At 43.6% G+C, this 17,691-nt stretch overlaps 1 protein-coding gene across 2 annotated transcripts in view; it reads left to right on the forward strand.

Annotated features, from left to right (window-relative positions):
* Positions 1–5,741: 5,741 nt before the first annotated feature.
* The window catches only part of LOC109140869 (mucin-5AC), a 36,248-nt gene continuing 24,298 nt past the window's right edge, over positions 5,742–17,691 (forward strand). For both annotated transcript variants that reach the window (XM_019269126.2, XM_019269127.2), the window contains exons 1-2: positions 5,742–6,365; positions 12,417–16,528. In XM_019269126.2, coding sequence (XP_019124671.2) covers positions 13,275–16,528 — 3,254 coding nt within the window. In that variant the 5' untranslated portion in view covers positions 5,742–6,365; positions 12,417–13,274. The remainder of the gene's footprint in view (positions 6,366–12,416; positions 16,529–17,691) is intronic.

A 17,691-nucleotide genomic window follows, 5' to 3' on the forward strand; every position in this document is an offset into this window, starting at 1 on the left:
GCACCCAATTTGATGGAGCAACAAAAACTCACAAATTCCCAGAAAGAAATACTGAAGGCATGACCTCAGCGGGTCCTCAATAACAATGACAGCCCTGAGCACGTCCCACACCCCGTCTTCTTGGTATATTTTACAGGAAACCAGCTGTTTTAATGTTTGTTATGGACCAAATTGTTGTTACTAAAAACATTGGAAACCAGCCTCTGAGGACTTCATGGAAATCCAGCTAGCAAAATTATTGGTTAGTGAAAATGTAAGTGTAACATTTATGGTAAATAAAACAGTTTCAGTATCTGACCTGTTGTTAATGTGTGGAGATAATCCTTTATTACTGTGGAGCTGTACACATCATTTTTTTGTCAGGTTCATGGATGGATTATAAGAGAATGCACCCTCGGGCACAGACAAGCACACAGACCTGTGTTGTTTTAGTCATTTTAGTGACTTACAACTCTTACCTGCTGCTGTTGGTTGAAAACTACACCTGAACGAAGACCAAAGACCCCTTTTTACAGCATATCAATATTGACTTTATGTCCAATTATTATAAAAATATAAAATGGACTTTGTCCTCAGTCTCACCTAAACAAACAAAGCAGACTGAAGTGTAAAGTACCTGAATGTAACACTGTACAGACAGACTTCTACAGTAGTTAAATTATTCTTATACTTAGAAATAATTAGAAATTACCTTTCCGCATATGTCAGTAAATATATAAATGGTCGATGGTCCTGGGACGTCCATGTCAATTGTTCTAATTAAAGGTCTTTCTAGCATCTTCAGGCATGTCTGTTCTAAAGCCAAATTAATTCACATTCATCTGTTATATTAGAAACAGTAAAGCTTTCTATATATAATGAGTTTAAGATTATTGCCAACATCTAGAAAATATCTTTGGAAAAAAAAAACACACACTCCCTTTTTAATCTTTGGCAAGCTGCAAAGGCTTGAGAGTCTTTGATGTATGCCTTAAAAACATCAAATGAAATGGACCAAAGCTGCATCATCACTTTATCAGCATCATATACCTGGAGAACATGTGAGACCTCGACGCTATATTAAAACATGTTTCTATTGAATTACATCAAGAATGTGTGTTTTCTTTTATCGAACGAGGCCTGTGGCCAAGGATTCATCTATTTTTGTGACATTCCTTTAAGATGCTTGGCATCAGTGACATCAGCAGCGCACAGACTCGGTGCTGGATTTCATTCATGTAGCCAAAAGCGAACAGAGACGTAACGCAGGAGGATGCAGACGGTCTCATTCTCATCATCTTGCATTTGTACCCCTTTAATCTGATGCTTATTAATAGTTCATTGAACACAGAAACAACGAGAGTCAAATGAGATGTTTCATGAATCATTTGTAAGTGTAATGTAATGAAACCTTGCCTAATACTTTAAGAACAACATCACCACCTGGTGGAGAGAGTGTCCAAAGAGCACACGTCCTGAGGCAATTTTAAGTGCCAGCATCGACTTTCATATGTTACACAGCTTCATGCTGATTGAAGCACCGCGGCTTTAGATCCTCTAAACTTTTCAGCAAATAACTTTCCAAGACTAATTTGAGGTGGACAAGAAGACCGAGCGTTTAAGAATGATTCAATGTATTGTTAGTGCTCTCTGATACATAGCAGCAGCCAGAAACCTCTCTGCTTTCACAGTCTATCTTCATACCCATTTATTATGTTGCCAAGCAGCATTTCTCTTCTGACCTCCAGCCTTGTTTCTAGAAGAAGACAGACACAGAAAGTCATTAATCGGCCCAGAAACAAAGCGGGAAAAGTTCCCTCATCCATCAAAGGAACTTAAGATCTTTGACAATGTCCTGGGCCCGGCTCAGATCAAAGAGGGAAATGCCAGCTGTACTCAGGTCCGGCAAATGACTGCCCTCCTCGTTCATCCATCATGCTTGAAACTGAGATAGCAAAATAATAAAATCTTTTCAGGTATTAGCCACAGTTAGATCTCGCCATTTGTCACGTCCCCTAAACTACAACCTTGTATTAGGCTATGATTGATGACTTGATCTGAGTGTACATTAAAGGATCTGCTTAAAATTCACCTTTTTGTGGCGGGTCAGACACAGAGGCTGATTAATGAGCGCCAGTGAGACTAGTGGTGTTCTGTGGGCGCTGTGAAAACAAGATCTGATTGGCTGTATGCAGGAAGCTTTTGGATTATTTTTTGATAAATAAAAAATTACATTTTCAGGAGTCACCTTGAGAGGATGATGACTGATTCATGCAGACAACACAAAGCCAAAGAAATAGAAAGGGAAAATAGACAACAGCTATTTCTCCTACATCCTTCACTATGTCGATTTGTGGGAAACTTGGCACACCAGTAAGCTAACATGCTCACCACTATTGGACAAATTAAAATTATGATGACACAAGGTAAAAAGTCAGAGCCTGAGTATCTAATTTTATGACAATCAATGCAATAGGGTCAGGGTTATCTGTAGGGTTGAGATACTCAAAATCACAAATGTCAATCTGATGGTGGCCCTAGAGGAACAGTCAGGGGATTGCCAATATAATCAGTCATCTGAGGACCATGAATATCTGTATAATCTGTCTTTCGGTTTGGTTCACAGTGGTGGACTGACGGACCGACAGAGTCTTCCATGGAGCTATTTGTATAGTCCAAAACAACATGTTTTGTATTAACCCTAGAACACTAACACAATTATTGTCATGTGATTTTCATTGTGTTGCTGCTGTCTGAGTTGCATGGGTCCTTGGGTAGCTTCAGGCTGCTCACTGATGTCATTAATTGTATGTTTGTTTCCCTCCTCCCATCTATGTTTTTTTCTAGAGGCATGCGTTCGGTGATTTCCACCTGACGTTAGTGATAGTGAGTAAAAGATTTTGTCTATATCTCCCACAATTGCAGAAAAATTGTGCCTTCACCAGACAAGGCTCACATATCCCAGGAATGGGTGAACCAAAGAACAAGTTCCCAGCTGCATATATTTTTTTGTTAGGGAAATTTCTTGTTAAGATTACCTGATTTTTCAAGAATTTTGCTGCCTTTTTAAAGGGTCCCCCATGGTACCTTTTTTTATTTGATGTGATATTGTATATTGGGAAATTAAAGAAGAGTACTACAATTTGGCATACAGTGTTCTACTTTTACATAAATTGATAAAAACTCTATTTCATCCGGGATATTATATCGGGTAAAATATACCCGACATTAGTGAGAGTGTTACTAATTTTAACGTTTAATATAGACACCAATAATATGATAGTAAAATGATAATGACAACGCTATGATGACGTATATGTGTAATTGACAATGAACAAAACAATGCCTACAAACACTGCAGGCAGAAACTTTTTGTCTGTAAACTCAAGGTCCTTTCTGTAGCCGATAGACGCCGCCTGTTTGGAAAGTCTGTCCTCCTTTCATTACCCTCCATTGCTCCATCTGCTGCTTCACCATGCTGACAGTATCCAACAGCCACATACATGCACTGATTCTAACATCACGTCGTCTTTCAACTCTCGCAGACGTCAAAGTCACTCTCGGTGCAGCACATGACCCTGAACACCCCGTCAACTAATGCGTCACTCTGCTTCAGTCCAGCTGCAGGTGCAGATCCTGGGGCCTGTTCCTGAGTTATCTGGATAAGTTTGCACATATATTAGTTTTTATGTTAGTCTATGTTATATATTTATGCAGGCTCCAAGTTGTACTTAACCTCCAGATAACATCATAATCATACTGTATGAAAATAGGCATATGGTTCATCAATAAATCAAACGATCAATTAATCAGGCTGTATATATTTTTCAAGGTATGTTGTTTTACTTTATTTTAAGGTGTCTTTTTAGCCACTCTACCTGCTCTAGGGATGTTAATATCAGTCTGTCGTTCAAGACTGAAGTATATATGTTATACTACCATATATACTATATTATGGCAGTATGTAACACCTAGAAAACTATTTATACTCTACAGGTCAAGTGTGTAAAAAATTAGGGGCTCTATTTAGAGAAAAAAGGCAGAAATGATATGCAGAACTATATTTTCTTTGGTGTAATATCACCTGAAAATAAGAACAGTTATGGTTTTATTATTTTAGAATTAGCCTTTTATCTACAGACACTGTGGGTCATCTCACATGGAATTGCACCGCCATGTTTCTACATTTACCGAGAACAGACACTGGGCCTAACGCAAGTTTTTATTGTGTTAAGAGAAAGCGAGGTGGCTGCAATCAGCAACTACACTGCTGGATGCAACCAAATTCTACACACTGGTTCTTTAATTGTCCTTTTTATTGTTGTTTGAACTTTTACTAATGAAGTATATTTAGAGTGCCGATATTGCTACTTTTACTTTTACTACTGAGGGAAATATATCTGGCCGTGTAGCTGATAAATTCTCCACTATGGTGTTATAGCAAGAAACCTGCGATGTGTTAGGATTGTGTATAGACTGCACAATACCCTAGATACATTAGTACATGTAGGATATAATGTATTTGTATGTAAAATATGTACACAGTTGTGCAAGCATGCTGCATGTTTTCCATAGGTATATCCTATTATATCCCATAATGTATCAGTATTGCAGCGGGAGCTCATTCGATTCAGCTTATATTACTGTAATCTCATTGCATGAAATTGTATTTGAAATCCATTCAAATGACGATCCCCAGAAATGGGGTCTTAAAGTGTAAAAGTAGAACATCTGAGAGATGTAAAAACAAGATTTGCTGGGATGTTAATGTAAGTCTGATAGAGAGAGAGAGAGAGAGAGAGAGAGAGAGAGAGAGGAGATAGGACAAGATAAGTGATTGGAGCTGATAAAATGGGATGAGATGTCCCAGCCCTTAAGGCATTTAGGTGTAGACTTTATCTCTGTCTATCTCCGCCGTATAGAGTAGTTTCCACTAAGCAGCCTCAGGTGAGAACAGCCACAGTACAGTGATGATGGGGGTCGACATACAACAATAAAAAAAAAAAATCAATTTGTTCTAGTCATCAAGCCTGGACAAAAACAAACACGTTCACCGTGCTCAGAACTTCAAACAGACAAAATTACGTGATTCATTTCGTTCAGATTTTTTTTTTTGCTTTTTAATTTGCACCCACAGCTGCAAACACTTATTAATTTATTACGTATTAATCTAAAAAGGCTTGAAAACACCGGAGCGGTTTAACCTTCGATGACTGTGGATCTGCCTCTGCTTCAGAGGGCCATTGTCCATGTGTCTCTATTATCCTGCTGGTCACGGTTCCCCGGCTCTGCCCCCACTCATATGGGAGATATCTGTAGAATAATTCTACCTGTCTGTTCCTATCTTCTTCTTCCTCCTTCTCTCCCCCCCTTCTTCCTCCCTCCCTCTCTCTCTCTCTCTATGCATGACCTTTCTGCATTCCTCTCCAGCTGACCGTGGTGTCCTGTCAGCTCTTTCCTGTTCCCCACCTCACACTAGTAGCTGCTCTCTGCCACCACCCCCCCCAAACCACCTCATGCCCCTAATTTCCAACCCCTACTGACTGCTCCTTCCCTCCCTGTCCCTTGGTTCCGCCCCCTGGATCACTTTGCTCCTCACTCTCCTCCCCTCTCCTCCTCTCACTGTCTCCCTCTTTGCCCTCTGCAGCTGTACATACTCTGCTTTTTAATTAGACCGACTCACAAGCTCCACCTCCCTCTGCCTCCTACTCTCCATCCCACACTTCCCCTAGTCCCCCCCATCCCCTCTCCTCCCTTCCTCCCTCCCTTTCGCTTACAAGGATACAGGGGCTTGCATGGCGACACGGAGAAGGGGTCATGATGGAGAGACGCAGAGAGAAAGGGGGAGAGAGGAAAAAGGAACAAGACAGGGAGAACTGAGAGGAGCATCTGAGAGGATAACTGCCTGTTTGCTCACTCTTGTCTTCTTGCTCCCCCTTCTGTCCATTCACTTCCACTCACAGCACAAACGCTCAGACAGATAGGTAGGCACAAGCAGAGCTCAGAGCTCTGAGGGATGGATAAAAAGGTTCCCACGTGAAAGGCATGAATCCACGGGAGAAGAGGAGGGTGAGATAGAAGAAGACGCAAAACCAGAGAGGAAAGGAGAAAGGGGGGGAGGAGGAGGAGGAAGAGGAGGAGGAGGAGGAGGAGGAGGAGAGGAAAAGGGAGTCAAGAGAGGAGCAGATGGACTCTGCATAGAGGAGAGGAAACGGTGTGAAGCTCACCGAGCAGCGTTGACAGAGAGGTGGGAATAAAAGCAAACACGACCGCCAGAGGGATGGAAGAATGGGCTGAAGAGACGTGAAGGAATAGCAGAGAAGAGGAGAACGAGCGTTTGTGGGAGACAGAGACAACACAGAGGGAAACAGGAAGAGAGAGATGTGGTATGTGTGACTCAGTTCTGTGTCCTGATGGAAGATAGTACAGCAATCTCCCCATCAGTCTTCTCTCAGCATCACCATAGAGATAACGAAGTGAGAGAGATGAGAGTGGAGACAAGATTTAAAAGCATCACAGAAGTGTCTGCTTTTATTTTCTGCAGTGGACATTACCAGAGAGTATCTTTTACTTACTGTTTGGGCTCTTTTTTACGTTTCTGCTGATTTACACAAACGAAAAGAAAAACCAGTTTACGTCCTCGCGCTGTGCACACACGTGCATGCATACATTTTTGTTTATGTGTTTGGCAGGCAGTGCGTGTGTGCGCATATTTATTCTGACAATGGGGGTGTGTTCAAGTGCTAGGGCGCCTGTGTTTGTGCGTCCGTGTGTGTGTGTGTGTGTGTGTGTGTGTGTGTGTGTGAAATCTTGTGAAATGGAATTGTACGTGTGTGTGTTTGGATGCTGGGATTTGCTTTACTGCAGGTGTGGGAGTTATTTTCTGAGATTGTGCAGCTTTATGAGAAGCTTTAAAGAGTGAGGAGCTTAGATTGCTCTGTCAGTGATGTAGCTTTGCAGATTCCAGCAGCGTGCTTTCATTGCATATTTGTCATGAGGAGGACTGTGTGTGTATGTGCGTGTGTGTGTGTGTGTGAGTGTTTGTATGTGTGTGAGGGGGGAGGGGGGTATACGCAGAAAGTTTGAGGAGGAGGAGGGACTGAGTGAGGGAATTCCATTTGTATGGATCTGTGTGTGTGTGTGTGTATATATGTATAAGCAAGGTCCAATGCTTGCTGTTCTGCCTACACAAGCATTTCAATTTCAAGTAACTATGAAAATTGTTTAATGCATTTCAATAATGCTTTATGATAACTCATTTAGGAGTTCGTTGTAATCTGCGCACACTTTATGTTTTTCAGTTTATCTCATAGCGCTCCTTTCATTGATATTCATGATGCAAATGTAATTGCACGCGCAATCTCTCATGCGTGCATGCACGGCATCGAATACACATGCATGCACTCACCGCGCGCAGGTGCACATTTGCACACGCACATTTTCTGTGTGAAGAAACGCTGTGCTGTTAATCCTGCCTGTCGTTGCACAACTCTTTTTTTTCTTTCCTTGTTCTCTCACTCCCTCTGCTCCACACTACAGTATATTTCCCTTTTATCTTATCTCATTTAGGGGGTCAGCTATCTCCATCTCCCAGTCATCTACTATTTAATCCTCTTCTCACATCGCTTATAAATCTGTCCCCTCTCTCTCTCTCTCTTTTCCCAAAAGAAGTTAACGCACTCCTCTCTTATACTTTTACTGTCTTTTACTTTCTCCACACTCTGAGAATCTGTCTGTCACCTGGCTAGGTGTTTTTTGTTCGACTGACATAGGTTTGGTTCATATGTAACACACTATGATGTACTCTTGGGACATTAGTTTGGACAGGGACATTGCAGCACGCAGCATCCCAGCAGAGAGTAACCCCCAGGGACTGGACTGCGCTGTATGTACATCTAGCGTGCTGCTGTGCTTTGGAAGTGTCAGATATTGCTGATATTTCAGAGACCTTTGGAACATTTAACCCCTCTGAATGTTGTGTTAGAGTGGAGAAAAGAGACACAAAAGCCAGAGCATGAAAGCACAAAGCAGCTAGAGAAACAAGACAACCAGGCTGCAGAATGCGCACGAGAAACAAAACAATGTTGACTCTGGCTTTCTTTCACAGATACTCAAACATTCTCAAATTTGTTCACAGTTGGATAAGTATGCTCATCACAATCCATTGGCCTACATATAGGGATTTCATATTAGGCAGAGGATTTTGGTCAAAAGAGGACAGATGGAACAAATCATTTCTGGCACTCACACCCTGAAAGTAAGAAGTAATCCGGCCATCCTTCAAGGAAACTGGAACAAGGAGGGTGGCTGCACTGTCCTCTTTAGTAATGGGCTGCCCAGTGACTTTGCAGGTTTACGTTTGTGTATGTTGAAATGAAATATTTGCAGCCTGTGCTGTACAAGAATGTTTAGTGAGTTGTCTTAATACAGCACTAAGACATACTGAGCATTAAAGTTTTCACATCCAAGCCTTCAAACCTATGACCGGAAAATCATTTTTCATATTAATACTGAAGATGTTTTAAGATGTCTGACTGAAAATCAGAGATTCGACTGTCTATCAAAACAAACCGGCATGAAGAGTGCCAACTTTTCCAAATAGATTTCATCATGACATATGAACCTCTTTAGCACACTTCTTCTGTACTGCCGCCTACCTCTCAAAATGTTTCAGTGATTCAAATAGTTATGAAAAATAAATGTATGAGATGGAAAGAAAAAAGCAGAAATATCAGACCAAAAAGTCCTCAGCTAACAACATCATAAAGTGACTTATTAAATCTGCAATAACTGATTTTTTGGTCACTTGGGGGCAGCAGAAACACAACACTGACATATTATCAAGTTTAACTTTGTATTGTTTTTATTTATTTAGGGAAAGCAAAATTGCTGGAAACTTCCCGGCTTTCCATGCTGCTTTCTCATTTAATACTGCTACTGCAGCTCGCGCCTGGTGAAATATGGCTTGTTGTGATGCCTGACTGTAACTGCTCAAATTGGATGCCAGTACACAGTCATAAACAAACGAACCAGCATTTACATCTTGCTGCTCGTACGCAAGTGTCTGACAGGAATAACAATGGTTGTGTACACTGCGTTACCTTAAATATATAATGAATTAAGAATCTTAATTTAATTTGTGTTTGTTTGTGTAATTTAATTTGCTGTTACGCATGATCAGGCTCAAGATTTCATCAGTCAGAGGTGGCTAACTCACAGCTCTCGGTATCGGCAATGACAGATTTCTTTTTTTCCAAAGAGCAGATCCCAGACCAGTGAAGACAACACCTTTATTTGTTTACTTGTTAGGATCTCCATTATCTGTGCCCCTAAAGCAATATACATAAAACATTACGTGCTTTATATTCATTTCAGCTTTTTAAAGTTAGGTTGTGGTTCTGCGTCTCATGTGTGGATTTCTTTATGTACAAAAAGTCCTTTATGGGCTCACATCTGCATTTTTTAATGTGTCTGTTGGTTTTATTGCATCAAATAAAGCGAAACATCCCCCGATTTGAGATATTGCGATGTCGTGCTGTGCTGCACACTCTGCTTACCGATCCAAATATTCATCTCTAGATGAGTTGTCCCTGAATCTGAGATCCTTTTAGACAAGAACGCAAACACAGAAGTGCTCCTGCACTTTGCGTCTCTGACCTGACTGTTGTAAATCCCTCTGACAGGGCACAGGTATAACTCTTACTCTTCCTCTTGCTCACAAGGCCAATAACTGATCATATAGCTTTTCTTAGTTCCTCTCCAGTTCCCCCTTAAATGCCCTGACACGCTGATGCTCCTGATTTACCACTTCACTGAACCCTAACCATGACATTTCCTCTGCTGCTAGTGGTTGCTCCCTCCTGCTTCGCTCCCTGTCCCCCTACCTCTGCTTGTCTGTCTCCCTCCGCCTCTTCTCCCTCCTACTTATTCAGATTCCTACTCCTCTCTGTTTTCTATGTGTCTCATAGCATCTCTAAATATAACCAAGCATGTCTACCTCCTCTTCTTCCTCTTCCTCTCCCTGCCTCCTCTTCATCTCAGTCCTGTCTGACAAATTTAAGCGTGCCTAGACAATCCGATCTGACATGTCTTTACATAACAATTCAATCCACAGCACCTTCCACCTCCTCAGCACGGTGAGACCCAAAGGTGTGTTATTGGCATGGATGCAATTCTCCACATCCCTGAAAGACTCAGGCTGAGAATAGTATTAGATCTGCGCAACCAGAGTCTTCTTGGATTTTGAATCCATCAGATATGTTTCTCAGAGTCAGCAAGGCTTAGCACGGGGAGATCAGATGTGACCTTAGCATTATCATCACACACACATTCACAGCCATAAAACCACATACACAGGGAAGAAGGATAGAAGCCTATATTCACAGTAAAGCCTTCTCAGAAAGGTAGGCAGCTAGCAAGGAGTCTGTAGTAAATCTTAAATAATAACCGCAAAGAGTTATGACCCTTGCTGGCATTATGCCGTTGCACACCTTCCTCCTCCCGCCCGGTGATTTATCTCTTGTCTGCCAATAAAGCTCAACATGAAAATGTCACATGTGGGAAAGAGCTGGCCTCAGCCACGGGAGTGAGCCCATGCAGCATTAAGAGGGTCCGGATTCATTAAACTGTCGGCGTAAATTTTGATCCGAGGGTAGTTTGCAGATGGAGAGGGAGGAACTGTGGGGATGTGGGACAAAAAGAAGAGGCGGGAGAGATTGCGGCGGACTAAATGGTGATGGCGGAAGGAAGAAAGATGCGAGGGACAGGGGTGAAAAGGAAAAAGAAAAAAAAAGAGGAGAGGGGCGAGATAGAAGAAAGATAGAAAGAAGGGAAGGATCAGGATGACACTCCATAGAATGAGTAAGGGTAATGGTCCTGCGACGGATAGATGAAACTCAGAGGAGAATCTGTCAGGGTGAATGCTGCAAGTAGAGTGCTTTTTACAAGAGATGGGAAGGAAGACTGACGACTGGAGTGAAATGGGATATTAATGGGAAAATAGAAGGAGTGGAAACCCAGGAAGAAAGAAGTAAGACAACAGCAAGGTCAAATGGACAGTGTAGATCAATGCAGGTCAATAATATGCTATAGATATACCTTGTTGTAGTGCAGGATCCTTCTTAGTGTATTACCCCTTTTGGTACTACTCAGGGCATTTACTCATCCGTATAAACTGCAGTCATAAGGAAGTATGGGAATAAATCCTGTGGTTTGTTTCTAGATCCATTAATATATTAGACTGTGTATAGTTGGTATTTCCCCTCAAGGCTCCTGTCTGCTGTGACTTTAATCACAATTTGTCCTAATAACTATGTTTTTAAAAAGGGTTGACGGAGGGAGCCGTGGTTATAGCAAAGATCCTCCTCTTCAGAGCTGCTGGGGAAAGACAGAGAAAAAGAGAGGAAAACAGTGGACGTAAATAAAAGTGGCAGCCCCTCGGGTATCTCTCTCCCTAAATAACCTGGGAGCTGTGAAGGAGTCACTAATTACCCCTCCCACAGAAGAGAGAGGGGAACAGAGTAACGGCCAGTCACAGTCGCGCACAGAATTAGCCCAGGCCTGTCAGTGTCAGAGGCAATCACAAGGAGATAACAAGGCGCAGATCCATAGATCGTGTAAGGCAAATGACAGCATCACGCCTGACTGCCAGTGGCACAGACAGGAAATGGAAGTGATATATGTACGTATATATATAAATATATATATATATATGTATCAAGGCCATAGATCGTCAAAAACAGACCGCAGAATCAGAGTGACGAGAACATACTACTAAATACAGCAAGGCAGACAGACTGTCACACAGTGACCAGATGAATCAGAAAGGATGTCACCATGGCAGATCATCAAGGACTGATAACAGGGCCACAGACTGTTAAACATGGAGGAAAGGAAAAATCTGTAAGACACACGCATACAAGGAATACGATAACAGTCACACTGTGCAGACATGAGCAGGAACAATACTGAATACCACGAATACAGCTACTTTTAACAATGATGTTAGTAATGGCCAAATGTAGAAACGACAGACATTAGATATAAAAAAGGAATCACAGACAGAGGAATAAAATACACATAAATCACAAGTATCCCCTTCAGCCAATGTGAATAGACCTTAATTACAATCTCTTTTCACTTGTTTTAGGTGGATATTCTTCCACTGTTGATTATATATCTCGTGTTTTTTCCTATACTCTGTTTTTCTCTTGCCACCTACGTTCTGTTATTACTTCTTCTGAATTGATGTCTTCTTTTTTCCATTTCGTGTTGACCCCGGCTCTCATGCATTTTTAAAATAGCTGCCTATCTTATATCTTCCTCATTATCCTAAGAAACAAGCACATTGTGTTTCAATGAAAATGCAATAATGTGGAAATTACAATTATAGGCTCTTACTCCTCTTCTTTCTTTCTTTGTCTGTCTACTCTCTTTAGGAGATCACGCCGTCTTCGACCATGAGAGAATGAGTCACTGACAGAGGAGCTGAGAAAAGAACGAAGCAGAGAGAGAAAGTGATAAAATCAAAAGGAAGAGAGGGAGAACAAAAAAAACATTGAAACAGATAGGTCATTATGGGGAAGTACGCAGGCCCTACCCATACTTTGGCCATCCAATCTCCTGAGGGCCCAGGGGACAGAGCAGGTGGAGCAAGAGGGGCTGCCAACTAGAGAAGCCAATGTGATGGACACGGAGAGGATGGACAGGCTGAATTCCCATCCTCCCTGCTCATTTGTCGGTAACCTCTTCGGCTGCATCAAGAGTTCATCTCCCTGGAAAGTTAAAGGGAAATGGGAATAAGCAGCAAAAAGTGCACAACTTCAGAAGACATGGAGCCGTATGGACAGTTCTCACATGCTCATTTTAAAGAATAATTGATGCTGCATATATTTATTTTTGTATGAAGGTAAGAATAAACCCATAAGATTCTTTGGGTTAGCATTTATCACAGTATACACTTAATTTTTACTTGCTGTGCTTAATATTACTACACCTTGAACTGTGAATATGGTAATCCATTCTTTCCAGAGGACAATCCTAGTTGCAAAGGAAGTTCTTGGTGTATAGATTTGAGATAAATCGAGCAGCCGCACACAATCCTATAACAGCTGCATCTGCTCTGTGATGAAAGTAGAACTCAGTCAATCAATTGTACAGATCTCTCACTGTTATAATGAATCTATAGTGAAAGGGAGATCGCTTTCCTTGTTGACGCACTAACACAGCTAAGCCTTTACAACATCAAGCTGCCTGCAGAGCCTGTGGATGTTGGGGGTGCGAGAGAGACAAGAGAAATGGTGAGCAAAGAGCCCAACCACTTGCTCACAGGCCAAACCAACGGCAAGAGCACCTTGGCGGACAAGTTGCCCGGGACAATGACTGTGCGCTCTGTGCTGCTCAATCGAGACTCCCCGGACATTGAGAGCCGCCTCAAGCGGCGTCGAAACCGTACCCACCAGGTCCGCTTTAAAGACCTGGAGGATGGCAGCAGCAGCAGTGGCAATAGTGGAACAGGAGAAAACAATAGCCATCAGAGACCTGTCAAGGATTGTGATAGCCCACATCCTCTTCGCAAACACAGCAGTAGGTCCCCCCAGCCATGGAGTGACAGGGATGGGCCACATGCTGACGGTCTACCTGGTCAAACCTCTGTGGTGGGGGCTGTGCGTGGGGACATGGCAAGTACTATAGAGGTGGTGGCTGCTTTCTTAGCCAGGGCCCCTCCTCATCCACTTACGCCGGGTCCTACACGTCGATGCTGGGCACCCCCACAGGCTAACTCCCTAACCTTGCCAATGACACGCAGGCCCAATACGAGCACCAGCACAGCCATCCAGACCTCCCCATGTCTGAGAAAGCCCCAGTCCCTCTCTTCCACACACACACGTAGCCACAGCCTTGGGGACTCAGTGGGCATAGATGGGGATGACGAACATGACTCTCAAGATGAGTACCTTACGCACAACCACGTGTTGCCGCCTGGGTCCAAGGATCAGAATGGTCCTCCTGGGCCTGGGGATAGAACTGTGGTAGAACGGAGGTCTAAAGCCTCCAGGACAGACATGAAATCAGCTGTTAGTGTTGTAAAAAACTCAAGGCACAGTTGTCCTCCTTCAGGTCTTCACAACACTGAGCCATGTCACTGTTCTTCTGTATTTTGTCGAGATGGCCCTAAGCGTCAGGGAAGCACCACTCCCTCTGTCGTTAGGAGGAGAAAGCGGCTAAATAGGACAACAAGTGATCCTGGGAAGGAAGTGCACTACTGCACTACTGTTACTCAGACTGAAAGCTCCAGTCCATCCCCTAAACCCTTAAATAGCAAGCTCTGCGCCACTCAAGTTCAAACTGAGAGCCCTTCCACACCTCTAAATTCAAAGTATTGCACGGCCCAAAGTCAAACAGAGAGTCAACATCGGTATTCACCTGTGAATGAGAAACAATGCACAACTCAAATTAAAATTACCAACTCTTGTCCAACCCTACCTCCAAATGCTGAACAGTGCACCACTCAAATACAAACAGACTTGTCCTGTCACTCTCCTGCAAATCGTCAACCTTGCACTACCCAGACACAAACTTGCAGCCCTTGTGCTTCCCCACCTGCGATAACATCATCCAACTCAATGCAAATTCAATCTGAGAGTCCTGTATCCCCAACTGCGACTCAAGACCCTCCCGACACTCGAATAACTACTGTGCCTTACTGTCCCTCTCCCCCACCTACAAGTGCACCAACACAGACCCCTGAACACTGCACTAAGCCATCTTGCTCCTCTCCAGCCAAGCCAGCATGTACCACTCCACCCAAAGCACTATCCATTTCTAGCTCCACTTCTGAATCTCCTGCTGTCCAACCTCCACCTAAAGCACGGTCCATTTCTAGCTCCACTTCTGAATCTCCTGTTGTCCAACCTCCACCCAAAGCACGGTCCATTTCTAGCTCCACTTCTGAATCCCCTGCTGTCCAACCTCCACCCAAAGCACGGCCCATTTCTAGCTCCACTTCTGAATCTCCTGTTGTCCAACCTCCACCTAAAGCACTGTCCATTTCTAGCTCCACTTCTGAATCTCCTGTTGTCCAACCTCCACCCAAAGAACTGTCCATTTCTAGCTCCACTTCTGCATTTCCTGTCGTCCAACACCCTATTCCCTATTATACTGTTGTGTCACCACCAACAACCCCTAGTACAGCCGTTGTCTGCTCCAGTCCTTCCTCAGCTGCACCACCATGCTCGATCCAAAACTGCCCCTCTCCTGTCTTAAACATATCATCATTAGCTCCCTTAACCTGTTCCACCCCCATTCCTGCTATAACCGCCAATGCAACTCCCCTTGACCCCACAAAACATCCAACCACTGCCTCAAACGTAACACATCAACCACCACACGAAGCATCAAACACCACACCTCCAACAAATCTAGCACCCTGTACATTTGTAACTCAAACTGCTATCTCTTGCACCTCTATATCATATTATTCTACGACCCATACAATTGGTCCTCATGCCCCTCACCTAAATTCTACTTCACCTTCTTATGCCACCCTTATACAAACTGTATCTCATTGCAACATCCCATGTCAAGCTCTGCAAAATACCTCTGCTGCTAACACAGGTATAACCCCCTACACCTCCCCAGTCCCCAAATTAAAATCTTGCACTTCTCCGCCTCCACTTGTGACAACATATACGTCCACTCTTCCAAACGCACAACTGTGTGCAACACCAACAAAAGCTGTTCCTCTTTACTCTTCCACATTTCGTGCTGCGCCGCCATACACCCCTCCCTCTCAGGCCCCCTACAATGCTCAGGATAAGAGGGGCATTCGACTTCCACCTCCACCCCCACCTCCTCCACCTTACACACCGCGCAAAAAGGGAAATGATCCACCAGGTCCTGCAATCCGAACACCCATGCTCAGGGCAGACAGCAAGGCCAGCAAGAAAGATAAAGACAGGGAGGAGAAAAAGGAAGATATAAAATGTACAGACTCACCCAAGCTCTGTGAGAGAGCCAGCTCTCTGAAGCACAGAGCTCAAACTCCGCCAGTTGCTGTGATGAAGGGGGAGAAGCAGTCCTCCTCCTCCTCCTCTCCTGCCAAGGCCTGTTTTAAGCCCAGCTGTCTCAGCTCAGCCCAGGCTCAGCTTGGGGCACTACACAAAATGCTCTGCTCAGGAGCCAACGCCAGGCCCAACACCCCCAACAGCCAACACCCACTCCCTCCAAACCAGCAGGGTTGCTCTGGAGACAGGAGATGCTCTGCTTCTGGGGAGCGGCCTACAGCTGGGCCCCTGACTGCCACCCAGGCTGATACACTGAGACAGGTCCAGGAAATTCTGGGAGGGCTGGTGTCTGGGGCCAGGTGTAAATTGGACCCATCCAGGGTGACAGAAAAGCTCCTTAGTCCCAACGGACCCCTGCATGATATTCGTAGTCTGCAGAACCAGCTCCACAGCCTGGAAGGGGTGCTGGAGACCAGCCAGAACACCATTAAGGTCCTGCTGGATGTCATTCAGGACCTTGAGAAGAAGGAAGCAGAGAGAGACGGGTGAGGCAATATTTCATTTTGGTGGTACATTACACGACTGAAAAGGTAATGCACACTGACTCCAAACCATAAATCAGTTTTAATCAACATTTTGTCATTTTGAGCTCAATTAGACCTCTGTCAGGTCGTTATACATATTACATTACATAATAGCATGTTTACCTTATTACTATAAGATTATCAACATCCAGCTGGTAACATTAGTTTCTCTGAGTGCTTTCCAGATTTGCATTTAATTAGCCCAGGGCAGACCTAAGGCCATTATTATACCGACCCACATCAAAACGCACAGCCCATTCATTCCGATGAATGTGGCCAGCACATCGATACAGCCGGGGTGCCAAAGCAGAGAGCTCTGGAAACACAATTAAGGATTACAATGTGTGCTGCAGTGGCCAAAAAAATACATGCAAGTGCACATTCCTGTTACGATGTAACATAAGCGCTATATTTCCACAGTTTACCTCACCATCGCCACGACAAAAGATAAAATGACTGCTGCCATGATAGCTCTCCAGAGTTATAAAATTCTGTCTCATAGTATTATATGAGATTTACTACTCAAACCAGCCTTACTGGATTGCATTTCACTGTCTCACCAGTATCTGAAACAACACATCGACTATAGCAATGCAGCTTGTTTTTCACTCATACCACAACAGTTTGATTGGACTGTTCTAAACTGAACTCACACAAAATGACCATGTGTTTCTGGTACTACCCTTAAAAACTCAGGGATAACCCATCTCTCAAGAGGTGTTGCATAATGTGAGCTCAAGTGTTTGAACTTTCACCACATTTCTCTGTTGAAAGGTTAGAAACATATCCCTGGTGTCGTTTAACTTAAGCATTCCACATCGTAGGGGAGATGACCAAGGTAGTGTTCAAAGGTAGCTTTGGCAATAGTGTGAAATGTTGCATAGCCCAGGGTTAAACCAAGAGAAAAGGGGGTTTGTCTGGGTTTAAATGTAGTGTGAAAGCCCTGGGCCAAAAGAGTAGCTATCCCACATTTGAAGCTGTAAATGTGAAATGACTTGAAGCCCCAGGCTAATGGAGCTGTAAACCCAGGGCTAACAGGGGCTCTCCGTCCAAGGCCAAATGTGGTGTGAAAAGCCATCAGGTAGTCTGTGGCCAACTTTCACATTCAGTGTATATATATATAT

The sequence above is a fragment of the Larimichthys crocea genome, chromosome IX (genome assembly GCF_000972845.2).
Source record: "Larimichthys crocea isolate SSNF chromosome IX, L_crocea_2.0, whole genome shotgun sequence".
Classification (NCBI taxonomy): Eukaryota; Metazoa; Chordata; class Actinopteri; family Sciaenidae; genus Larimichthys; species Larimichthys crocea.